The 27,158-nt window shown below is 48.4% G+C and overlaps 1 protein-coding gene across 1 annotated transcript in view; it reads left to right on the top strand.

Moving 5' to 3' along the window:
* TRMT61B (tRNA methyltransferase 61B) overlaps positions 1-27,158 on the top strand; it is a 141,027-nt gene that overhangs the window by 92,664 nt on the left and 21,205 nt on the right. The window contains exon 5 of the mRNA XM_086926141.1: positions 3,210-3,424. Coding sequence (XP_086782267.1) covers positions 3,210-3,424 — 215 coding nt within the window. The remainder of the gene's footprint in view (positions 1-3,209; positions 3,425-27,158) is intronic.

Here is a 27,158-nt window from a genome sequence, read left to right as displayed (position 1 = left end):
CCACCGCCACATCCATCACATCCACCACCACCACATCCACCACCACCGCATCCACCACCACCGCATGCACCACCACCACCACACCCACCCCCACTACAACCACCACCCCATCCACCACTACCACCACCACCGCATCCACCGCATCCACCACCACCACCACCACCGCATCCACCGCATCCACCACCGCATCCACCACCACATCCACCACCACATCCACCACCACATCCACCACCACATCCACCACCACATCCACCATCACATCCACCATCACATCCACCACCACATCCACCACCACATCCACCATCACCTCCACATCCACCATGAAATCCACCACCACCGCATCCACCACCGCCACATCCACCACCGCCACATCCACCACCACCGCCACATCCACCACCACCACCGCATCCACCACCACCGCATCCACCACCACCGCATCCACCACCACCGCATCCACCACCACCACCGCATCCACCACCACCACCGCATCCACCACCACCACCGCATCCACCACCACATCCACCACCACCGCATCCACCACCACCACCGCATCCACCACCACCACCGCATCCACCACCACCACCGCATCCACCACCACATCCACATCCACCACATCCACCACCACCACATCCACCACATCACCACCAAATCCACCATCACCACCACATCCACCATCACATCCACCACCACCACCACATCCACCATCATCTCCACCATCACCTCCACATCCACCATGACATCCACCGCCACATCCATCACATCCACCACCACCGCATCCACCACCACCGCATGCACCACCACCACCACACCCACCACCACTACATCCACCACCACATCCACTACAACCACCACCCCATCCACCACTACCACCACCACCGCATCCACCGCATCCACCACCACATCCACCACCACATCCACCATCACATCCACCATCACATCCACCACCACATCCACCACCACATCCACCATCACCTCCACATCCACCATGAAATCCACCGCCACATCCACCACCGCCACATCCACCACCACATCCACCACCACCACCACATCCACCACCACCACCACATCCACCACCACATCCACCACCACATCCACCACCACATCCACCACCACATCCACCACCACATCCACCACCACATCCACCACCACATCCACCATCACCTCCACATCCACCATGAAATCCACCGCCACATCCACCACCGCCACATCCGCCACATCCACCACCACCACCACATCCACCACCACCACCACATCCACCACCACCACCACATCCACCACCACCACCACATCCACCACCACTTCCACCGCATCCACCACCACCGCATCCACCACCACCACATCCACCACCACATCCACCACCACATCCACCACCACATCCACCACCACATCCACCACCACATCCACCACCACCTCCACCACCTCCTCCACCACCTCCTCCACCACCACCTCCTCCACCACCACCACATCCACCACCACCACATCCACCACCATCACTTCCACCACCACATCCACCACCACTTTCACCACATCCACATCCACCACCACATCCACCACATCACCACCACATCCACCACCTCCACCACATCCACCACCACCACCACATCCACCACATCCACCACCACATCCACCCCACATCCACCACCACCACCATCACCACCACATCCACCACCACCACATCCACCATCACCACACCACCACATCCACCACCACCATATACCCAAGATCCACCACCCCACATCTATATGTGTGTGGCTCTGTGTGTGTGTAGGTGCAAATGCAATGTTCTTGGATTTTCGTCACAATAAAATACACTGAACATAATCTTCACAAAAGTTATTTACAAACGTTTAAGCTATTGCCATTATAAATTACAAAAACTTTTATTTAAGTATTAATTATTTACAAAATTAAGAGCCATTGATATTTGTAATATCAATACATCTAAGTCACGTAAATACAACGCACATTGCATTACAAATGCTATAGGTGTCACATTTGCAAAAGTCAAAACTATTGACATTGTAACTGACAAAGCTATTAATTTTGCTATTTTCAAAACCAACACATAAATAAAAAGTGTCATTTAGAATGCCAATAGCTCAAACGTTCCTAATGCGAGACCTATTGCATTTCCAATGCTTGTTGTTTTTGCTTTTTGTGCCCTCAAATGCTTGCTCTTCCTTGTTCTAGTGAACATGTACACCAGCAACGTTTTATTTAATAGGGGATGAGGCACACACTTTCAGCATCTCTGCTTGCAGGCTATGCACATATATAAAACAATGAGCAAGTAGGCAGGATGCTAGAGCAGGCTCCACCTTTCCCAGCGAGCAGTTAGTCTTGGGCAAGTTTGTAGACTGTATCCAGGATAACGACTGCTGGTATTCTGAAATCCTTTTTACTTTGCGCACCTCACTACTTTCAGTGGCGTTTTGCAGGTAGTTCATTTTAGTTGCCGGGCCTGCGAATCTGTGTATGGGAAGGCCCAGGTGGTTGCCTGTGTATGCATAGCTATCCCATTCTATCCGAAGAAAATGCACTTTCTTAGACATGTATTATTAATGGTCTTTGCTCAATAGTTTTAAGCGGCATTACCGACTTTTTACGCAAGCACTGCATTTTATGTCATGCCTGAATATTTATTTATTGATTGCAATTTTATGTAGCGCGAACTCGAGCCATAGGTATTGGAGCGCTTTACATGAGCACCAGTTACGTTCATGTATTTAGGCACAGGGCGATTAAATGATTTTCCCCGAATCACAGGCTGTTGAACTGACGCCAGGACTCTGACCTGGTTCCCCAGTTCCGATATCGGCATCTCTGTCGCTCTCCAGCAATTTAGAGTTATGAACCTTGTCTTTTCTTCGTTTTTAATATCTTTGATAGATGCTTTGTATTTTGCTTATGGATATTTAGAACAGGGCTTGAATGGAAAGAAAGTTACTTTCAAAATACTTTAGAAAAACACTAAATTAATATGTAACTTAATCTTATCTCTGTTGTGCCTCGTTAGGCATTGAATGGTATAAATGATGCTCTGTGTACCATGTCAAATACAACGTTTTATTATGGAACTTGAATTGGGTTCTTTTAAGCTCTCCCTTTACCACAATAACTTGCTTAGCTTTAATTATTAAAATCCATCCTCATTGTAAAATTTCCATTCTAGGGAAGAACAATGTGTTTATTGTGTATTATTTATTGAGCATTACACAGGTGATCGATTTGCTGGAAGGAATCCGCATCTGCCAGTTGTCTCTCTTTTGCGAAAAGATCACTGAGGTTATTCATAAGGATTGGCTGGTGATCCCCTCCAGGCGGAAGGATGGCAGCATATCTCAGAGGATGGAACCCAAGCCATCTGAAGAGGTTCTGCGTCAAGACCCCACGCCAGCAGAGGATCAGGACCGTGAAGCCGAAGGTAATGGGTGCAGACTAGTCAGAGCAAATTTACTCCATAGTGGAGGCTTAATTTGCTTTCTTGTTTGATATATAGTCGCCTCTATTTCTTGCTTCACGTTCCTTTCATTTTCTAAGCATAGTCCACATCAGTGGTGCAGCAGAAACTCTGTGTTGAAGGTGAATCCTTCCTACCCTCAGTGGAGTATTATCTCAATGTTGAGATTTTATGTGCAGGTTAAGGTTTGTCTATTGACTGTTATTGTTCTCACTAGTGTGTAGCTCAGCCCTGTACTATTTATGTATGTTTTTTCAGTTTTTTGCAAGGGTAAGGTGAATATTTTGATGCATTTTGGCTTTCCTGCTGTCATGGCACAGTTCAGTTTTTTTATGGGAGTCGGGTCTAATGGAAACATTCCAGGTAAGTGCTTTGTCAGTCTTTAGTGGCAATGCTGATCAGGCGTCTTTATTCAAATAACTAGTGACATAGGCTAGTAGCAGAGCAAGTAGAATCCTTAAAGGTAACAAGAGGCTAGCATTTGTAAACCATTTGTAAAAAATCTTGTTATAATGCAGGCTGCGTCATCAGATGCTCCACTTCAAAATAGTGACCCTTCTGCTGTTTGCAAATCGTCCTGTTCATGCTCTTTGGTGAGACCTACCGCTATCTTTAATGGGTAAGGTGGCACTGACCAAAATGGTGATCCTATCAACGTGTCTGTATGTCATGCAAAACTCACTTTACCAAATACGACAGACGTATTTCCGACATCTGGACCTCCTACTGGTGGAGTTGCTTTGGAGATTCAAAAGGAAAAGGGTAAATGTGACAGGGCCTGCGGACCTAAAGTGACTATAGATACGGACTGGTGGTCCGCCACCCCCCTTTCACCATGCCCCTTTTCCCCACAGTTGCCACCTTGTACATGGACCGAGGAACCCGAGTCCGGCTGGACGGATGACATCAACTTGTGTGGCCCCTTTAAGACCACAGACCAGGAAGACGAGACTCCACCCCTCGACAACGTGACAACGTCAAAAGCAGGAAGTAGTGAAGGATCGTCGGACGGCGTTTCCCAGGAGGTAGCGGTTATCGAGGAGGACGGACGGAGGGACGCGGAGTCGAGGGATACAGAGAGCGACACGCCAGGAGGCCAACGCTTCGCCTCGCCACGTTCCCACAGGAGGAGCGTGGCTACAAGAGGTACGGGGTCGGGTAGCGGGTTGGGTCGGGCGGAGGAGACAGCCCTGTGTATAGTGTACAGCCAGAAAAACCTTCCTGCCTCTTCACGCGCACTTCCCCACACACCCCTGTAATTAAGACGAGTGCACCGGTTCACTGTGGTTTTTCCCTCACTCCCGGCCCTAAAGTGTTCTCGGAGTCTTCCAAGTCTCTGACCCAAGTTTCCTTTCTTTTTCCGGTACCGGAGTCGACCCTCGAGCGGAGAGACGATCCCTCACGGAGTACGACCAACCTGGCCATACACCCGGAATATCCAAGCTGAAGAGAGCTACCTTTTACTTTGGACCTTCCAGTGTTAAGGAGAGAATGTATAAACCCATAAATGAAAAAGACTTACATTATAATAAAGCCTTTGTTGAAACCTTTGCTTAAGGAGCCCGTGTTCCTTTTTTCCCCAGCATTGCCCACAAGTCCTAGCAAAGTAGTTGAGTTTCCTAACGTCCCGACCCGCTCGGGACAACTGGTGTCAGAAGTGGGATCTCCTCCAACATCCGTCTGTAGTAAAAAGATGGAGGCCCTTATCGAGTACATCATCAAAGGCCAAGAAAAACTGGAAAGGGCCGTGGAAAGCCAGCTTACTTCAGCACAGGCAGACCGACATATGTTCACTACAACCATAACGGCCCAACTGGAGAGTATGAGACAAGTGCCGCCTCCCCCTCAGGTCATCCCCGGTGAGGTGCGCCTGCACAGCCCTCATCCCACAGGCATGGCCCTCCAGAAATATGTACAAGGAGAGGATCCGCACGCGTTTCTTTTAAACTTCGAAAGGGCCGCCCGTGCAATGAGTTGGCCTGAAGACAAATGGCCGTTCTTTTTGGCTCCTCTCCTTACAGCTGAAGCCCAATCAGCTTATCAGGCCGCTAACCCCCTAGGCACAACCCCCTATGCAACCATTAAGATGGTCAACCTGGATCATTTGGGACTAGACCTGGAGGCCTATCGCGTTCGCTTTAGAAAAGAAAGAGGGGTTCCAGGGGAGAACCCGAAGACCCTTTTCTTTAGATTAAAGATGGCAGCGGATAAGTGGCTGCGTCCGGACTTGTGCAGAAAAGAGGATATATTGAACAAAGTGTATCTGGAACAATTTATGGAGGCATTGCCCAATGCCACGCAACGCTGGCTGCGTCAAAACGTGGGGATTACAGTCGAACAAGCCATAGAAATGGCATCCCAATATGCTCGGGCCCAGCCTAAGACCCCCTCTTGGGAGCCCGAGAAAGCCTCCAAACCCCTCCATCCCCCAAAGACAGACAAGAGACCCAAACCCGCGGTCGAGATCCCCAGAATGTTTAGGCCTGCGGGGCTGATGTCTACCCAGAATAAAGGTCCTCAGTGCTTCGAGTGTGGAGAATGGGGCCACATAGCGAGGATGTGCTCCAAAAGGAAGACACCAAAGGAACCCATGGAGGTCGGCTATCTCCCGAGAACAGTGATGTACTCCGCGGAAATGGGCAGCACGTTCTATGTGAGTATGAGGATGAATGGTTACAGGGTAAGGGCTTTGTTAGATTTGGGGTGCAGACAGTCAGTCATCCAAACCCGCTTTGTCAAGCAAGAACAGATGAACCCCCGAAGTCCTGTATATATACGGTGTGTGCACAGGGATGTAAAACCCTACCCTGTGGCCTCCATTACCATCACACTACCGGATAGGGAACCCTGTAGGGTCAGGGTGGGGGAAGTGGATTCTCTGCCAGAGGACATGATCCTGGGGACAGACAACCCCGAATTCCTCTCCCTCTTTAAGGAGACCCTTTCCCGACCAGGACAGAGAGAGAGCCTACCCACATACCTATCCCCTGAACCATGAGTTATTGACAGGAGTTTTAGGTTTGCCCAGGGAGAGGATAGGACCCTATTCCATGCCTGGGAAAACGCACACGCCCCGACTGGACTCAACCCTCAGTCATACCCCCGCTTCTTGATTAAGAATGAACTACTATACCGGCAGGTCAGACCAGAGGGAGAGCTGCAATTATTGGTGCCCAAATCCTTTCGCGAACAGGTTCTCTTTTTCGCTCATGCTCATTTGACGGCCGGTCATTCAGGCAAGGAAAAAACCACCGACAGCATAACCAGACATTTCTTTTGGCCAGGAATTTATCGGGATGTGAAGGATTACTGCGCCAAATGTGAGGTATGCCAGAGGCGAAACACCCACCGGCCAATTGCTGCACCACTTCAGAGGATGCCTATCATAGGAGTCCCGTTCGAACGGGTCGGCATGGACATAATCGGTCCCTTGCCGAAGTCGGGACGCGGACATCTGTATGCCCTCGTGATAGTAGACTACGCGACCCGGTTTGTGGAAGCCTTTCCTTTGCCAACCACCACCACGTCTGCCATCGCTGAGACGTTTGTAGAGCTTTTTTCTCGCGTCGGGTTCCCCAAGGAAGTGCTGACGGATCAGGGGACCCCCTTCACCTCGAAATTGATGAAAGAAGTGTGTGCATCTCTCGATATCAAGCATCTGAAGACCTCGGTGTACCACCCCCAGACCGACGGCCTTGTGGAAAGGTACAATCAGACCCTCAAGTTAACACTGAAAAAGATGCTGACGGCCGAAGGACCTACCTGGGACCGACTCTTGACTATCGCCCTGTATGTTATACGGGCACTGGGCTGTTCCTCCTTCGAGCTCTTGTATGGAAGGCTACCACGTTCCCTCCTAGAGATCACAAGAGAAATGTGGGAAAACGAGGAACCCCAAGAACAGAAGAGCATGCTGGAATACACCACATAGCTAAGAACTAAACTGGGGAAGCTACAAGAACTAGCATACTCCAACCTGGAACACCAACACGAAAGGTATAAAAAGACGTACGATAAAGGAAAGAAGCTAAGAAAACTGGACATCGGAAAGTGGGTTCTAGTGTTGTTACCTATTATGAGTAATAAAAACAAGAATGAGTGGCAAGGTCCGTTCCAGATCATCGACACCATCGGGCAAACTACCTACAGAATACGCCTGTCACCCACTAAAAGCCAAACGTATCACATCAACCTACTGAAAGAATGGTTAGGACCAGTACCCCGAGCAGGACATTACATCGGACAGACGAGCCAATCTAACTCCTCCACCTTGGATCAACTGGTGGTAAACCAAGGGTTGACCGCTCAGGAAAAGACCGAGCGAACAGACGCCCTGCGACCCTTCGCCGACGTCTTCTCTGACCTACCCGGGAGGACTAACTTAGCTGAACACCGAATAGAAACCCTACCGGGAGCAGTGGTGAAACAAAGACCTTACCGGATTCCCGCAGCTAGAAAAGAAGCCGTCAAAAGGGAAGTCCAAGACATGTTGAGACTGGGTGTAATCCGGCCCTCCCAGAGCCATTGGTCGTCCCCAATAGTGATGATACCCAAACCAGACGGGTCCAAACGCTTTTGTATGGACTTTCGGGCCTTGAACGCGGTGTCACACTTTGATACCTACCCTATCCCACGGGTGGACGATTTAATCGAGAAAATAGGTGACGCCCGATACATCACCACCATTGACCTCACGAAGGGGTATTGGCAGGTGCCTCTTCGTGAGGAGGATAGGAAGAAAACGGCATTCGTGACGAACGACGGAGCTTATGAATTCACGGTTCTTCCATTTGGCCTCCATGGGGCACCGGCGACCTTTCAACGCCTCATGAACCGAGTCTTACAACCTTACAACTCGTTCAGCTCAGCCTACCTGGACGATATCGTAATCTATAGCCAGGATTGGAAGATACATCTGCTCCACCTACAGACCATCCTCACAGCGCTACGAAGAGCGGGACTCCACATTAATGCAAACAAATCGAGAGCAGCGTTCCATAGCGTGAACTACCTGGGGTATGTACTGGGGGAGGGAACTATCGCTCCCCAAAGCGAAAAGGTACGAGCTATCGCTTCGGTTCCATTTCCCACTACCAAAAGAGATCTACGAGACTTCCTAGGACTGGTAGGGTACTACCGCAGGCTCATACCCTGTTTTGCCGAGGTAGCCGCGCCCTTAACCGACCTTCCCAGAAAAGACACAAAGTCCTGGGACTTTGGCCATCCGTCACCAGAATCCCTGAAGGCATTTTAGTTCCTGAAAACCACCATGACCACGGCCCCAGTCCTGGTATCCCCAGACCACACTAAGCCCTATGTGTTAGCCACAGATGCCTCCAATGTAGGAATAGGTGCGGTGTTGTCCCAAGTCAGCAAGGAAGGGGTTGAACACCCAGTGTTGTATGTGAGCAGGAAGCTCTTCCCCAGGGAGTGTAAATATTCCACTATTGAGAGGGAGGCCGTGGCTATAAAGTGGGCGATAGACAAACTACGATATTATTTGGAGGGCAAACCATTCATCCTACATACGGACCATGCCCCCTTGAAGTGGATACACCAAAACAGCAGCCACAACCCTCGAGTATTACGGTGGTTTCTGTCTTTACAGCCGTATTCCTTTACGGTACAACATCGGAAAGGGACAGACAACGGTAATGCGGACTTTCTTTCCCGTGTATTCCCTCTCCCCGAACGGGAGAAGCCAGGGGGGGAGGAATGTGACGGGGCCTGCGGACCTAAAATGACTATAGATACGGACTGGTGGTCCGCCACCCCCCTTTCACCATGCCCCTTTTCCCCACAGTTGCCACCTTGTACATGGACCGAGGAACCCGAGTCCGGCTGGACGGATGACATCAACTTGTGTGGCCCCTTTAAGACCACAGACCAGGAAGACGAAACTCCACCCCTCGACAACGTCAAAAGCAGGAAGTAGTGAAGGATCGTCGGACGGCGTTTCCCAGGAGGTAGCGGTTATCGAGGAGGACGGACGGAGGGACGTGGAGTCGAGGGATACAGAGAGCGACACGCCAGGAGGCCAACGTTTCAACGCTTCGCCCCGCCACGTTCCCACGGGAGGAGCGTGGCTCCAAGAGGTACGGGGTCAGGTAGCGGGTTGGGTCGGGCGGAGGAGACAGCCCAGTGTATAGTGTACAGCCAGAAAAACCTTCCTGCCTCTTCACGCGCACTTCCCCACACACCCCTGTAATTAAGACGAGTGCACCGGTTCACTGTGGTTTTTCCCTCACTCCCGGCCCTAAAGTGTTCTCGGAGTCTTCCAAGTCTCTGACCCAAGTTTCCTTTCTTTTTCCGGTACCGGAGTCGATCCTCGAGCGGAGAGACGATCCCTCACGGAGTACGACCAACCTGGCCATACACCCGGAATATCCAAGCTGAAGAGAGCTACCTTTTACTTTGGACCTTCCAGTGTTAAGGAGAGAGCGTATAAACCCATAAATGAAAACGACTTACATTCCAATAAAGCCTTCGTTGAAACCTTTGCTTAAGGAGCCAGTGTTCCTTTTTCCCCCAGCATTGCCCACAAGTCCTAGCGCAGTAGTTGAGTTTCCTAACGTCCCGACCCCCTCGGGACAGTAAAATTAGACACATTACAGAGGACATGGAAACAGAGGGGCTAGAGGTCCATCGGTTTGAACTTTACTATATGGCGGCGCAGCTCCAGCATGCGGTGCACTGGATGGACTAACATGATAACTGGAATAAGTGGTTACTGGCGGGCATGCGCAGGTAGATCCCTCTCCCTGAGCTCCTCATGCTTGGGTCGAGGGTGCCTACCCGGATCTCATACATTGTTCGCCATGTGGCCACAACTTGGGAAGTTGCAGTCAAAACCGTGGTGAAAAGAGCACCGTATGCCCCAGATGCCCCGCTGTGGGCCGTGATACCATTTAAACGGAGAGGTCACACCATGTCGACCAGTAAATGGACAGAGGGGGGTTGTCACACGATGAGGGATCTGTATGCTGCCCCACAATTCCTCACTAACGAGGATGCAGAATCCATATTTGAGCTAGGCAACGGGCAATACCTTCAATATGCAAAAATCTTGGCGGTGGCCCACGAATTGTGGCCAATGTTTCCACAAGAGACACCCATAACGGCTCTCCTACAGGCTATCTCCACCTTGGCGGTGGGACGTAGATTGATTTCACACATTTACGGGTGCTTAGGGGGGACATCTCCACTTGTCCTCTCCCAGTTCACACTAAAGGAGACTCGATATTAGATGAACCCTTAACGGAGACAAAATGGAGGAGGGTTCATGAGGGGGTCAAACATATTGGCTCCAACGCTAGATTTAAACTTGCACAATAAAATATTGTACATAAAACCTATTTGACCCAGCAAGTGCTACACAAAATATATTCCACTGCCCCAAGTGCGGAAGTCCTGATGCACATGACTTGGGAATGCCCGGAACGGTCATCTTATTGGGGGATGGTGATAAAATGCTTAATAAAAGTTATGGAACGGACGATACCTTATTCTGTTAAGGAGATATTACTGGGCATACTCCCTAAAGCTAGGGGGGGGGGTGGAACTCACAAGGAAGTTTCTTCAGTTGGGGCTAGTACTAGCCAAATGAAGAATAGCAATTAGGTGGATGAGGTTGACGACCCCCATGATGGAAAGTTGGGTTAAAGATCTATGGGAGTGGGCAACAGCGGAGTTAATCCGAATGAAAAGGGTTAGAAGAGATGAAAAGCTTGAAGATGATGCGAGGGCATGGAACGCCAGGAAAACAGACATCCCCAAGAAGAGGGGCCCTTCCCCCGGGAGAGACGGAGGGGTCACACACAGACCAAGTTGGTTCAGTGGTAACATCAACACACTGGAGTCTCCTAGTGCCCTGGAGTGTAAAAAAGACACACAACACTCATAAGACGTAGTCTGACCCTCGGTACCCGATACGGGTAGGGTATATCAAACGCGACAATGGGGGGGGGAGATAAGTTACGCATTACGTTTTTATATTGATGAAAGTGCTGTTTACATACCGAATCAGTAATGTGTTCTATTGATGTAAGGTTGATACTGTGATTGTGCCCTATTCCCGAAAGGAATGTACTGACATTGTCATTATCACCTGTGATGTATAACATCTGTCAGGATTTACTGTGATTCTGGAAATGTTAAACAATAAATAAACATTTATTTAAAAGAAAAGTTCTCCCGATTCAGTTTCTGAAAGTAAATCTGCTGTTTGGTGTTTCCAACAACTAGGAGAATGACTAAGGAAGAAATTGTGAAAAAAGCTTTAGAACGGTCATATCAGTCACAAGTTACAGTTCGCAAAGTAGAATGTGCTCACACAGTAATCTTTACAACAAGGGGTGGTGAGGGACAGAGTCTCTGAATTAAACAGAATACTCTCACCCCGTCAAGAGATCAGGGCTAGATCCAACACCGTTTTTTAGCTCACTGCACCATCCCAGTTTCAGAACCTGGCTGTATGCAAATTAGTCTGTTCCTGTCCCAGTGCATGATGGGAACAGGGCAAACCAAACTACAAAAGCCAATTCTTACACTGGGAAGGAAACAAGCTACCGGGGACCGGTTTCTGGCATTTCAGCCTCTTCGGCCCGGCTTGCTTGAATCCTGATGGTGCAATGAGCAAGGGACTCACATCCGAGTATACCCTTCCACGCTTAGGGTGGACAAAAATATTTACAACAAGGGGTGGTGAGGGACAGAGTCTCTGAATTAAACAGAATACTCTCACCCCGTCAAGAGATCAGGGCTAGATCCAACACCGTTTTTTAGCTCACTGCACCATCCCAGTTTCAGAACCTGGCTGTATGCAAATTAGTCTGTTCCTGTCCCAGTGCATGATGGGAACAGGGCAAACCAAACTACAAAAGCCAATTCTTACACTGGGAAGGAAACAAGCTACCGGGGACCGGTTTCTGGCATTTCAGCCTCTTCGGCCCGGCTTGCTTGAATCCTGATGGTGCAATGAGCAAGGGACTCACATCTGAGTATACCCTTCCACGCTTAGGGTGGACAAAAATATTTACAACAAGGGGTGGTGAGGGACAGAGTCTCTGAATTAAACAGAATACTCTCACCCCGTCAAGAGATCAGGGCTAGATCCAACACCGTTTTTTAGCTCACTGCACCATCCCAGTTTCAGAACCTGGCTGTATGCAAATTAGTCTGTTCCTGTCCCAGTGCATGATGGGAACAGGGCAAACCAAACTACAAAAGCCAATTCTTACACTGGGAAGGAAACAAGCTACCGGGGACCGGTTTCTGGCATTTCAGCCTCTTCGGCCCGGCTTGCTTGAATCCTGATGGTGCAATGAGCAAGGGACTCACATCTGAGTATACCCTTCCACGCTTAGGGTGGACAAAAATATTTACAACAAGGGGTGGTGAGGGACAGAGTCTCTGAATTAAACAGAATACTCTCACCCCGTCAAGAGATCAGGGCTAGATCCAACACCGTTTTTTAGCTCACTGCACCATCCCAGTTTCAGAACCTGGCTGTATGCAAATTAGTCTGTTCCTGTCCCAGTGCATGATGGGAACAGGGCAAACCAAACTACAAAAGCCAATTCTTACACTGGGAAGGAAACAAGCTACCGGGGACCGGTTTCTGGCATTTCAGCCTCTTCGGCCCGGCTTGCTTGAATCCTGATGGTGCAATGAGCAAGGGACTCACATCTGAGTATACCCTTCCACGCTTAGGGTGGACAAAAATATTTACAACAAGGGGTGGTGAGGGACAGAGTCTCTGAATTAAACAGAATACTCTCACCCCGTCAAGAGATCAGGGCTAGATCCAACACCGTTTTTTAGCTCACTGCACCATCCCAGTTTCAGAACCTGGCTGTATGCAAATTAGTCTGTTCCTGTCCCAGTGCATGATGGGAACAGGGCAAACCAAACTACAAAAGCCAATTCTTACACTGGGAAGGAAACAAGCTACCGGGGACCGGTTTCTGGCATTTCAGCCTCTTCGGCCCGGCTTGCTTGAATCCTGATGGTGCAATGAGCAAGGGACTCACATCTGAGTATACCCTTCCACGCTTAGGGTGGACAAAAATATTTACAACAAGGGGTGGTGAGGGACAGAGTCTCTGAATTAAACAGAATACTCTCACCCCGTCAAGAGATCAGGGCTAGATCCAACACCGTTTTTTAGCTCACTGCACCATCCCAGTTTCAGAACCTGGCTGTATGCAAATTAGTCTGTTCCTGTCCCAGTGCATGATGGGAACAGGGCAAACCAAACTACAAAAGCCAATTCTTACACTGGGAAGGAAACAAGCTACCGGGGACCGGTTTCTGGCATTTCAGCCTCTTCGGCCCGGCTTGCTTGAATCCTGATGGTGCAATGAGCAAGGGACTCACATCTGAGTATACCCTTCCACGCTTAGGGTGGACAAAAATATTTACAACAAGGGGTGGTGAGGGACAGAGTCTCTGAATTAAACAGAATACTCTCACCCCGTCAAGAGATCAGGGCTAGATCCAACACCGTTTTTTAGCTCACTGCACCATCCCAGTTTCAGAACCTGGCTGTATGCAAATTAGTCTGTTCCTGTCCCAGTGCATGATGGGAACAGGGCAAACCAAACTACAAAAGCCAATTCTTACACTGGGAAGGAAACAAGCTACCGGGGACCGGTTTCTGGCATTTCAGCCTCTTCGGCCCGGCTTGCTTGAATCCTGATGGTGCAATGAGCAAGGGACTCACATCTGAGTATACCCTTTCACGCTTAGGGTGGACAAAAATATTTACAACAAGGGGTGGTGAGGGACAGAGTCTCTGAATTAAACAGAATACTCTCACCCCGTCAAGAGATCAGGGCTAGATCCAACACCGTTTTTTAGCTCACTGCACCATCCCAGTTTCAGAACCTGGCTGTATGCAAATTAGTCTGTTCCTGTCCCAGTGCATGATGGGAACAGGGCAAACCAAACTACAAAAGCCAATTCTTACACTGGGAAGGAAACAAGCTACCGGGGACCGGTTTCTGGCATTTCAGCCTCTTCGGCCCGGCTTGCTTGAATCCTGATGGTGCAATGAGCAAGGGACTCACATCTGAGTATACCCTTCCACGCTTAGGGTGGACAAAAATATTTACAACAAGGGGTGGTGAGGGACAGAGTCTCTGAATTAAACAGAATACTCTCACCCCGTCAAGAGATCAGGGCTAGATCCAACACCGTTTTTTAGCTCACTGCACCATCCCAGTTTCAGAACCTGGCTGTATGCAAATTAGTCTGTTCCTGTCCCAGTGCATGATGGGAACAGGGCAAACCAAACTACAAAAGCCAATTCTTACACTGGGAAGGAAACAAGCTACCGGGGACCGGTTTCTGGCATTTCAGCCTCTTCGGCCCGGCTTGCTTGAATCCTGATGGTGCAATGAGCAAGGGACTCACATCTGAGTATACCCTTCCACGCTTAGGGTGGACAAAAATATTTACAACAAGGGGTGGTGAGGGACAGAGTCTCTGAATTAAACAGAATACTCTCACCCCGTCAAGAGATCAGGGCTAGATCCAACACCGTTTTTTAGCTCACTGCACCATCCCAGTTTCAGAACCTGGCTGTATGCAAATTAGTCTGTTCCTGTCCCAGTGCCTGATGGGAACAGGGCAAACCAAACTACAAAAGCCAATTCTTACACTGGGAAGGAAACAAGCTACCGGGGACCGGTTTCTGGCATTTCAGCCTCTTCGGCCCGGCTTGCTTGAATCCTGATGGTGCAATGAGCAAGGGACTCACATCTGAGTATACCCTTCCACGCTTAGGGTGGACAAAAATATTTACAACAAGGGGTGGTGAGGGACAGAGTCTCTGAATTAAACAGAATACTCTCACCCCGTCAAGAGATCAGGGCTAGATCCAACACCGTTTTTTAGCTCACTGCACCATCCCAGTTTCAGAACCTGGCTGTATGCAAATTAGTCTGTTCCTGTCCCAGTGCATGATGGGAACAGGGCAAACCAAACTACAAAAGCCAATTCTTACACTGGGAAGGAAACAAGCTACCGGGGACCGGTTTCTGGCATTTCAGCCTCTTCGGCCCGGCTTGCTTGAATCCTGATGGTGCAATGAGCAAGGGACTCACATCTGAGTATACCCTTCCACGCTTAGGGTGGACAAAAATATTTACAACAAGGGGTGGTGAGGGACAGAGTCTCTGAATTAAACAGAATACTCTCACCCCGTCAAGAGATCAGGGCTAGATCCAACACCGTTTTTTAGCTCACTGCACCATCCCAGTTTCAGAACCTGGCTGTATGCAAATTAGTCTGTTCCTGTCCCAGTGCATGATGGGAACAGGGCAAACCAAACTACAAAAGCCAATTCTTACACTGGGAAGGAAACAAGCTACCGGGGACCGGTTTCTGGCATTTCAGCCTCTTCGGCCCGGCTTGCTTGAATCCTGATGGTGCAATGAGCAAGGGACTCACATCTGAGTATACCCTTCCACGCTTAGGGTGGACAAAAATATTTACAACAAGGGGTGGTGAGGGACAGAGTCTCTGAATTAAACAGAATACTCTCACCCCGTCAAGAGATCAGGGCTAGATCCAACACCGTTTTTTAGCTCACTGCACCATCCCAGTTTCAGAACCTGGCTGTATGCAAATTAGTCTGTTCCTGTCCCAGTGCATGATGGGAACAGGGCAAACCAAACTACAAAAGCCAATTCTTACACTGGGAAGGAAACAAGCTACCGGGGACCGGTTTCTGGCATTTCAGCCTCTTCGGCCCGGCTTGCTTGAATCCTGATGGTGCAATGAGCAAGGGACTCACATCTGAGTATACCCTTCCACGCTTAGGGTGGACAAAAATATTTACAACAAGGGGTGGTGAGGGACAGAGTCTCTGAATTAAACAGAATACTCTCACCCCGTCAAGAGATCAGGGCTAGATCCAACACCGTTTTTTAGCTCACTGCACCATCCCAGTTTCAGAACCTGGCTGTATGCAAATTAGTCTGTTCCTGTCCCAGTGCATGATGGGAACAGGGCAAACCAAACTACAAAAGCCAATTCTTACACTGGGAAGGAAACAAGCTACCGGGGACCGGTTTCTGGCATTTCAGCCTCTTCGGCCCGGCTTGCTTGAATCCTGATGGTGCAATGAGCAAGGGACTCACATCTGAGTATACCCTTCCACGCTTAGGGTGGACAAAAATATTTACAACAAGGGGTGGTGAGGGACAGAGTCTCTGAATTAAACAGAATACTCTCACCCCGTCAAGAGATCAGGGCTAGATCCAACACCGTTTTTTAGCTCACTGCACCATCCCAGTTTCAGAACCTGGCTGTATGCAAATTAGTCTGTTCCTGTCCCAGTGCATGATGGGAACAGGGCAAACCAAACTACAAAAGCCAATTCTTACACTGGGAAGGAAACAAGCTACCGGGGACCGGTTTCTGGCATTTCAGCCTCTTCGGCCCGGCTTGCTTGAATCCTGATGGTGCAATGAGCAAGGGACTCACATCTGAGTATACCCTTCCACGCTTAGGGTGGACAAAAATATTTACAACAAGGGGTGGTGAGGGACAGAGTCTCTGAATTAAACAGAATACTCTCACCCCGTCAAGAGATCAGGGCTAGATCCAACACCGTTTTTTAGCTCACTGCACCATCCCAGTTTCAGAACCTGGCTGTATGCAAATTAGTCTGTTCCTGTCCCAGTGCATGATGGGAACAGGGCAAACCAAACTACAAAAGCCAATTCTTACACTGGGAAGGAAACAAGCTACCGGGGACCGGTTTCTGGCATTTCAGCCTCTTCGGCCCGGCTTGCTTGAATCCTGATGGTGCAATGAGCAAGGGACTCACATCTGAGTATACCCTTCCACGCTTAGGGTGGACAAAAATATTTACAACAAGGGGTGGTGAGGGACAGAGTCTCTGAATTAAACAGAATACTCTCACCCCGTCAAGAGATCAGGGCTAGATCCAACACCGTTTTTTAGCTCACTGCACCATCCCAGTTTCAGAACCTGGCTGTATGCAAATTAGTCTGTTCCTGTCCCAGTGCATGATGGGAACAGGGCAAACCAAACTACAAAAGCCAATTCTTACACTTACACTCAGACATGAGTCCCTTTCTCACTGCTCCATCAGGATTCAAGCAAGCCGGGCCGAAGAGGCTGAAATGCCAGAAACCGGTCCCCGGTAGCTTGTCTCCTTTCTGGTAAAGAATTGGCTTGGTAGTTTAGTCTGCCCTGTTCCCATGATGCACTGGGCCAGGGACAGACTGATTTGCATATAGCCATGTTCTGAGCTGGGATGGGGCAGTGAGATAAATAACGGTGATGGATCAAGCCCTGATCTTTGGACTGGGTAAGAGTGGTCTGCTCAATTCAGACACTCTGTTCATCACCACCCCCTTTTGTAAATCGATTTTGGCCACTATAGGTGTGGCAGGGTATACTCAGACATGAGTCCCTTTCTCACTGCTCCATCAGGATTCAAGCAAGCCGGGCCGAAGAGGCTGAAATGCCAGAAACCGGTCCCCGGTAGCTTGTCTCCTTTCTGGTAAAGAATTGGCTTGGTAGTTTAGTCTGCCCTGTTCCCATGATGCACTGGGCCAGGGACAGACTGATTTGCATATAGCCATGTTCTGAGCTGGGATGGGGCAGTGAGATAAATAACGGTGATGGATCAAGCCCTGATCTTTGGACTGGGTAAGAGTGGTCTGCTCAATTCAGACACTCTGTTCATCACCACCCCCTTTTGTAAATCGATTTTGGCCACTATAGGTGTGGCAGGGTATACTCAGACATGAGTCCCTTTCTCACTGCTCCATCAGGATTCAAGCAAGCCGGGCCGAAGAGGCTGAAATGCCAGAAACCGGTCCCCGGTAGCTTGTCTCCTTTCTGGTAAAGAATTGGCTTGGTAGTTTAGTCTGCCCTGTTCCCATGATGCACTGGGCCAGGGACAGACTGATTTGCATATAGCCATGTTCTGAGCTGGGATGGGGCAGTGAGATAAATAACGGTGATGGATCAAGCCCTGATCTTTGGACTGGGTAAGAGTGGTCTGCTCAATTCAGACACTCTGTTCATCACCACCCCCTTTTGTAAATCGATTTTGGCCACTATAGGTGTGGCAGGGTATACTCAGACATGAGTCCCTTTCTCACTGCTCCATCAGGATTCAAGCAAGCCGGGCCGAAGAGGCTGAAATGCCAGAAACCGGTCCCCGGTAGCTTGTCTCCTTTCTGGTAAAGAATTGGCTTGGTAGTTTAGTCTGCCCTGTTCCCATGATGCACTGGGCCAGGGACAGACTGATTTGCATATAGCCATGTTCTGAGCTGGGATGGGGCAGTGAGATAAATAACGGTGATGGATCAAGCCCTGATCTTTGGACTGGGTAAGAGTGGTCTGCTCAATTCAGACACTCTGTTCATCACCACCCCCTTTTGTAAATCGATTTTGGCCACTATAGGTGTGGCAGGGTATACTCAGACATGAGTCCCTTTCTCACTGCTCCATCAGGATTCAAGCAAGCCGGGCCGAAGAGGCTGAAATGCCAGAAACCGGTCCCCGGTAGCTTGTCTCCTTTCTGGTAAAGAATTGGCTTGGTAGTTTAGTCTGCCCTGTTCCCATGATGCACTGGGCCAGGGACAGACTGATTTGCATATAGCCATGTTCTGAGCTGGGATGGGGCAGTGAGATAAATAACGGTGATGGATCAAGCCCTGATCTTTGGACTGGGTAAGAGTGGTCTGCTCAATTCAGACACTCTGTTCATCACCACCCCCTTTTGTAAATCGATTTTGGCCACTATAGGTGTGGCAGGGTATACTCAGACATGAGTCCCTTTCTCACTGCTCCATCAGGATTCAAGCAAGCCGGGCCGAAGAGGCTGAAATGCCAGAAACCGGTCCCCGGTAGCTTGTCTCCTTTCTGGTAAAGAATTGGCTTGGTAGTTTAGTCTGCCCTGTTCCCATGATGCACTGGGCCAGGGACAGACTGATTTGCATATAGCCATGTTCTGAGCTGGGATGGGGCAGTGAGATAAATAACGGTGATGGATCAAGCCCTGATCTTTGGACTGGGTAAGAGTGGTCTGCTCAATTCAGACACTCTGTTCATCACCACCCCCTTTTGTAAATCGATTTTGGCCACTATAGGTGTGGCAGGGTATACTCAGACATGAGTCCCTTTCTCACTGCTCCATCAGGATTCAAGCAAGCCGGGCCGAAGAGGCTGAAATGCCAGAAACCGGTCCCCGGTAGCTTGTCTCCTTTCTGGTAAAGAATTGGCTTGGTAGTTTAGTCTGCCCTGTTCCCATGATGCACTGGGCCAGGGACAGACTGATTTGCATATAGCCATGTTCTGAGCTGGGATGGGGCAGTGAGATAAATAACGGTGATGGATCAAGCCCTGATCTTTGGACTGGGTAAGAGTGGTCTGCTCAATTCAGACACTCTGTTCATCACCACCCCCTTTTGTAAATCGATTTTGGCCACTATAGGTGTGGCAGGGTATACTCAGACATGAGTCCCTTTCTCACTGCTCCATCAGGATTCAAGCAAGCCGGGCCGAAGAGGCTGAAATGCCAGAAACCGGTCCCCGGTAGCTTGTCTCCTTTCTGGTAAAGAATTGGCTTGGTAGTTTAGTCTGCCCTGTTCCCATGATGCACTGGGCCAGGGACAGACTGATTTGCATATAGCCATGTTCTGAGCTGGGATGGGGCAGTGAGATAAATAACGGTGATGGATCAAGCCCTGATCTTTGGACTGGGTAAGAGTGGTCTGCTCAATTCAGACACTCTGTTCATCACCACCCCCTTTTGTAAATCGATTTTGGCCACTATAGGTGTGGCAGGGTATACTCAGACATGAGTCCCTTTCTCACTGCTCCATCAGGATTCAAGCAAGCCGGGCCGAAGAGGCTGAAATGCCAGAAACCGGTCCCCGGTAGCTTGTCTCCTTTCTGGTAAAGAATTGGCTTGGTAGTTTAGTCTGCCCTGTTCCCATGATGCACTGGGCCAGGGACAGACTGATTTGCATATAGCCATGTTCTGAGCTGGGATGGGGCAGTGAGATAAATAACGGTGATGGATCAAGCCCTGATCTTTGGACTGGGTAAGAGTGGTCTGCTCAATTCAGACACTCTGTTCATCACCACCCCCTTTTGTAAATCGATTTTGGCCACTATAGGTGTGGCAGGGTATACTCAGACATGAGTCCCTTTCTCACTGCTCCATCAGGATTCAAGCAAGCCGGGCCGAAGAGGCTGAAATGCCAGAAACCGGTCCCCGGTAGCTTGTCTCCTTTCTGGTAAAGAATTGGCTTGGTAGTTTAGTCTGCCCTGTTCCCATGATGCACTGGGCCAGGGACAGACTGATTTGCATATAGCCATGTTCTGAGCTGGGATGGGGCAGTGAGATAAATAACGGTGATGGATCAAGCCCTGATCTTTGGACTGGGTAAGAGTGGTCTGCTCAATTCAGACACTCTGTTCATCACCACCCCCTTTTGTAAATCCACACAGTAATCTTGCCACCATTTACTGATGCTAAGAAAAACAGGCAGGCGTCAATTGGGCGCATCAAGAAACTATTCCAGTTTTACTTGGATGAAAGATCTGCCAAGTTGCAACACTCTCCTTAATCAGGGAGGTTTCTGAGTTTGCAGCTTACGTCTTCACATCACCAAAATAATGTGCACCAATGGAAGATTGTTTCATTACAAGAAGTTTCATTATCAAAAGATGATCCTGATTGTGGAGAAACTAGAAGTCGTTTTTCTTCGATCTCTCTCAGAAATGCCAACGTCTGAGGTAAGTGAGCTATTTAGGTGACTGACCATTTGTTATTAGAGAAGTGGCAGGAACATTCATCCACCAAGGGCCTATATTTGGATTTTCGTAGCAAGTGCATCCTTCTTTTTGTGGATTAGAATGTGGATTATCATCTTTTGCATGAGCACTATCTTCCAGAATATTCACCACCATATCCTGTGATACAAGAGATGCAGATCCATTCATCCTATTCTCATGACAAGGAGCTATCCTGTGTAATAATTAGTGTTTATCCATTACCTGATGGTTTTCTCCATGAAATAAGTCAATTCCAGATACTAGGGCCAACAGAAATGGTGGAGCTACCTGTACTGATTTCCTTTGATGACATTGTTTAACCAGGTTCTTTTGCAAGTCCGTATGCTCATGGACGCTTGTCCTTTACAATCCTAACAAAGACCCAGTTTTGAAAAACAGCAAAATTCCTGATAGTGAACTCCGTACCTCACGCAGACTTTCTAAATTGCGCTGTGCCTCACCAGCAAGCTAAAGCCTTCTTCTCAGATGTGAAGTAGTTCACCTCTGGATTACTCAGCAGCCAGAATGCCAGTACTGCAATTCCCTCTTTCTTTTAAATGAATACAACGCCCATCTGCAAAAGGCTAGCATTGGTGTTCAGTTTATTCTTATCTTTCTATCAAATGATTTAAGCACATGAACAGTGAGAATCTCTCCAAACTCTGTATACCAGATAGTCCAAACCCCAATTTAGCATTTCTCCCTCTTAATAGGCCACTTTTCTTCCATGTGTCCAAGACTGTAGTGAGTGCTTTGTCATGCTCCTCCTTACATGTCCCAAAACAGAAATATTATTTAGAACATAGATCGCATTTGTGATGGACTTGAATTTTTGGTATCGTGTCCTTTGGAACACAGCAGCTGCGGAACTCTGGCCATTGGACATACACTCAAACCTATAAGATCCCTCTTATGTCGCAGATGAGCTAAGATGTATAAAACTGGCTTGTATTGCAACCTGGTGATATGCTGATAACAGAAAAAAGGTCGTGAATATCTGTGCCTCCTTAACCCTTTCGCTGCGGCGGCTATTCCGCCGCAGCGCTTAAGGGGCGGGGCGGCCGCCGCATGCTGGTGACAGAACCGCTCCGTCACCAGCTACAGTTGAGCTGTGCTGGTGACGGAGCGGTTCCGTCATGATCCGCCCCGCTCATTAAGACTGCCGCGCAGGCGCGAAATCAGCGCCGCGCAGGCGCGGCGGCCGGGCCATGACGGAACCGCTCCGTCATCAGCACAGCTCAACTGTAGCTGATGACGGAGCGGTTTCGTCATCAGCAGGGGAGGGGTTAAAAGTTGTGTGCTTTTCACCAGTGATGAGTAATGGATGAAAGGATAAATTACTTACCTGTAATGCTAGTTCTTTTCCAGGGGTATACTCCTCAAAGTCATTAGCACTGAATAATCCCCACCCACGTGCTGGACCCCGGAGCATATACAAAATGTCTAGAACCACACATAGTACTTTCGAAACACACACATACACATGTATATACACACATAAATATGCAGCCTATTATAGATCCAATAGACTAAAATGCCAAAATTACATGGATTTCTATAGCAAGAAAATAATATCACATGTAAATAGAGTAATATAGAGCATATACTGCAGTAGTGTTCAACAACAACCCTTTATTTTCATAAAAGAAAAACAGGTAATCGCAGGCAATTTGTTCTTAGGCTGCATATATGAATAATCCTCACTGTACAATAAAAACTGGCACTTTGTCTTAAGGCTTCAGATAACCTGGACACCGTGCCTGTAAGACCCCCAGGAGCCCCTTGCTCCCATCGTACACCACAGGTGACAGGTCAGTACTGTTTGTACGGCGTACTAACCTGTAGTACCCAGGATATCCGATGCAAACAACACACTATCCTACTGATAATGCTCGTCTTGAGATGCGGGAGGGTTGCTTATGACTTGGATGAGTATACCCCTGGAAAAGAACTAGGATTACAGGTAAGTAACTTATCTTGCTCTTCCATGGGATACTCCCCAATAGTCATAAGTACCGAATAGAGTAGCAGGCCCATACCTACTTCTTCGCGGACGAGCGAACAGTAGCAAGAACATTTAACATGGTATTTAATACATAATCATCCAAACAGGTTTCTGAGTGAGGCTTGCCCAAATTGGGCATCCGCCTGTGTATCATAGTCCAAACAGTAATGGTGCGTAAAAGTGTGTACTAAGCGCGATGTGGCTGCTTTACAAATTTCTGCCATAGGTATGTTTCTAAGTAGAGCTGTGATAGAAGCCCTGGTGGAATGGGCCTTAGGCTTGCCAGGAAGGTCTATATTGGCCAGTTGATAGGACAAGGATATACAAGACACTATCCATCTAGAGATAGATCTTTTAGAAGCTGCAGAACCAGTATTTATTGACCCGTAGTTTATAAACAGTCGGACCATTTTCCTCAAGCTCTTTGTCTTATCTAAGTAGAACTTCAGAACCCTTTTGAGGTCCAAAGAGTGAAGGGACCTTTCCGGAGGATTTGAAGGATTCACAAAGAACGTGGGGAGGGTGACTGACTGATTAATGTGGAAATCCGAGACTACTTTGGGTAAAAAACTCGGATGTGTTCCTAAAACCACTCTGTATGAGAAACAGCATAGGGCTCTTTACAGCATAGCGCCTGGATCTCACTCACTCTGCGAGCAGAGGTGATAGCCACTAGAAAAGCAGCTTTCCATGTGAAATGTTGTAAAGAAGATCTGTGAATAGGCTCTAATGGAGCACCCATCAATTTCGCTGAAACAATGTTGAGCTCCCAGAGTGGAGAAGGAGCCCTAACTGGAGGATAAACCTTTCTTAATCCCTCGAAAATCTTTGACCACAGGGATTTTGAAGAAGGAAATCTGATTTGGGGATTTTCTATACGCCGTTATAGCTGCAAGATGAACCTTAATATAGATAAATTTAAGACCAGATTTGGCCAAAAGCAGTAAATATGGTTAAAGCACCTGTTCCTGACCCTAGACAGGGTCATGTTCATTGTTTGTGCACCATAAGTAGAAACGCTTCCACTTAAAAGCATAGGATTGTCTATTGGAAGGTCTCTTGACCTCTTTTAGAATGTTCATACATTCCGAAGTCAAATCTAGATGTTCGTATTGAAGGACTTCAGGAGCCATGCCGTCAATCGTAGGGATGAGAGATTGGGGTGAAATACCTTCCCTTGGTTCTTAGATAGCTGAAGGACATTCGGATACCACCACTGATGAAGCCATTCCGGGGCTATCAGGATCATTCTGGAATTGATCCTGTAAAACTTGTTGATCACTGTGGGAATCAACGGAATTGGTGGCAAGGCGTACAGTAATGTCGGACACCATTTTATCAAACAGCATTGCCCCGAGAGCCAGGTTGGGGAAAACTGGATGCGAAGACGGGGCATTTTGCGTTTACCACGTCTGCAAACAGGTTGATGTCTGGTGTTCCCCAGTTTTGGAAGATGCTTTGAGTCGTTTAGAACCCAGTCTTGAGCTTCGACGAATTCTCTGCTTAAGGAGTCCGCCTGGACATTGAGAGTCCCAGGAGATGCATTGCCAAAATGTTTAAGTCTCTTGCGAGAAGCCACTTCCAGATGCTCTGAGACTCTAGAGAAAGAGGTCTCAATCGGGTACCCACTTGTTTAAGTAATGCATGATGGTGGTGTTGGCCGTTTGGATCAGAAGGTACTGGGACTGGAGTGAAGTTTACAACGATTTTAGAGCCAAAATTACTGCTCTCAACTCGAAGAGATTGATATGGTAACTTTGTTCTGTCTCCGACCACAGGCCCTGAACTTGCAAAGCACCCATGTGGGCACCCCATCCCTGGAGTGAAGCATCCGTGACTATCGTCTGGGTAGGAGGGTCCCGGTAAAAGTGAACTCCCTTCATCAGATTGGATCTCTTCATCCACCATTTGATGTATTCCTTGGCCAATTGGGAGAGAAGCATCTGATCCTCCAAGCACCCCGATATCTGCATCCATTGGTCCTCCAGAGATTGCTGCAAAGGACACATGTTTAATCTGGCGTTTGGTACGATGAAGATGCATGATGCCATTGATCCCAGGAGTTATGACACCTGTCTGACTGTGGGATACTGTGTGAGAAAAAGATTGCGACATTTCTCGTGACTTGAAGATAACCTCTCCTCCGAAGGACAATCGCTTGCTTTTGCGGTATCCAGTGAGCACCCAGGTAGTGGATCTTTTGAGATGGGTTGAAGATTGATTTCTTGTAGTTTACATGGAGACCCAACCTGCTTAGTAGTAGCAGAACGAACGAGAGATGAGTCTGAAGCAGAGCAGATGACGAGCTCTTCATGAGCCTGTCGTCCATGTAAGGATATATGAATATGCCTTGCTTGCGAAGAAACGCTGCCACCACTGCCATGCACTTGGGGCTCAAATCAGCTCCCCGAATGTTTTCGAACAGGACAACCTTGAACTGAAAGTGTTGGGATGACACTTGGAACCGTAGAAATTTACAATGTTTTATGTTCTCTGGAACAGGAAAGTATGCGTCCTGTAGGTCTATAGCACACATCCAGTCTTCGTGATGGAGCTGAAGGAATATTTGATGTAAAGCCCACATTCGAAACTTCTCTTTGCGAATGCATTTATTCAGCAGTCTCAAGTCAAGTATTGGTCTGTATTCTCTGGTAGGACTTCCTTTTCTGCACCAGAAAATAGCGAGAATAAATCCCCTGCTTTCTTTGTGGAATAGGGAACTTTTCTATGGCAAGTTTTTGTAGGAGAACGTTTACTTCTGCTTGTGACAAGTGGTGTCCTTGAAGAGGCCTTTGCCGCAGAGGAACTGATGGTGGTGGGGATTTGAACCTGAGCAGATATTCATTCTGCACAATATTCAGAACCCACTTGTCCTTTGTTAGTTTTCCCCACTCCTCCAGATGTAACTTAACACTTCCTCCCAACACTCTGGTGGGAGGTCAACGAGCATAGAGGAAGCCATCCCACATTGTTTCGCTGGTTGTTTAGGAGCATTAGACTGCTGTTTTGTAGATCCTCTCCCTCGTCCAGGTCTTCTTTGTTGGTAGTGGGGACATGACTTGACCTTGATTTTGTGTGTTCCAATGAGGGGTTTGAACCCTCTGTTGAAAGGAACGTCGATCATAGGGACGGAACCTAAGCCTAAATTCTTTCCGCTTCTCTAAGCCAACAGCTTTTAGAGTGTCCAAGACCTTCTTCATTTTGGACATTTTGTCTTCGGCATGGGAATCAAACAGAGAGGATCCGTTGAATGGAAGGTTTGTGATTTTTCTCTGTGCATCCGGCTTTAGTCACGTAAGACAAAGCAATGCCATGCGAGTATCCATTGGCCGCCAAATCAGATGTATCCGCGGCTGCACTGATGATCTTATTAGCTATCTGTCCTCCTTCTTGCAGGATCTCCTGGAAGTCCTTTTGATCCTCCTTCGGTAGCGTCTCTTTAAATCTCGCCAAAGAGTCCCAGAGAGACCTATCGTACCGACCCAGCAGGGTGGAAGCACTAGCCAACTTCATTACCGAAGCAGAGGTATTGCACATTTGTTTACCTAGAGAATCCATATTTTTGCTGTCCTTCTCTGGTGGAGCAGTATAGAAAGTGTTCGCCGAATGTGCCTTTCTGGCTTCAGCCACTGTGACTGAGTCTGGAAGTGGGTCAGTACGAAGAAAAAGCGGGTCCTGTTCTGAAGCCTTCTATTTTTTGGAAATCCGTGTGGGAGCTGAACCCATTGTGACGGGAGTAAGGAAGGTCTGCATTGCTGGCTCTAGCAGACCTGGAACCAAGGGAAGCAGAGGCCTTGCTGAAGACCTATGATGAAGGGTTTGGAAGATGACGGACGTTGAAACTGGAGGTGAACACATAGT

Source organism: Lissotriton vulgaris, chromosome 6 (assembly GCF_964263255.1).
Source record: "Lissotriton vulgaris chromosome 6, aLisVul1.2, whole genome shotgun sequence".
Classification (NCBI taxonomy): Eukaryota; Metazoa; Chordata; class Amphibia; order Caudata; family Salamandridae; genus Lissotriton; species Lissotriton vulgaris.
This window is presented reverse-complemented; position numbering and strand designations above follow the sequence as displayed.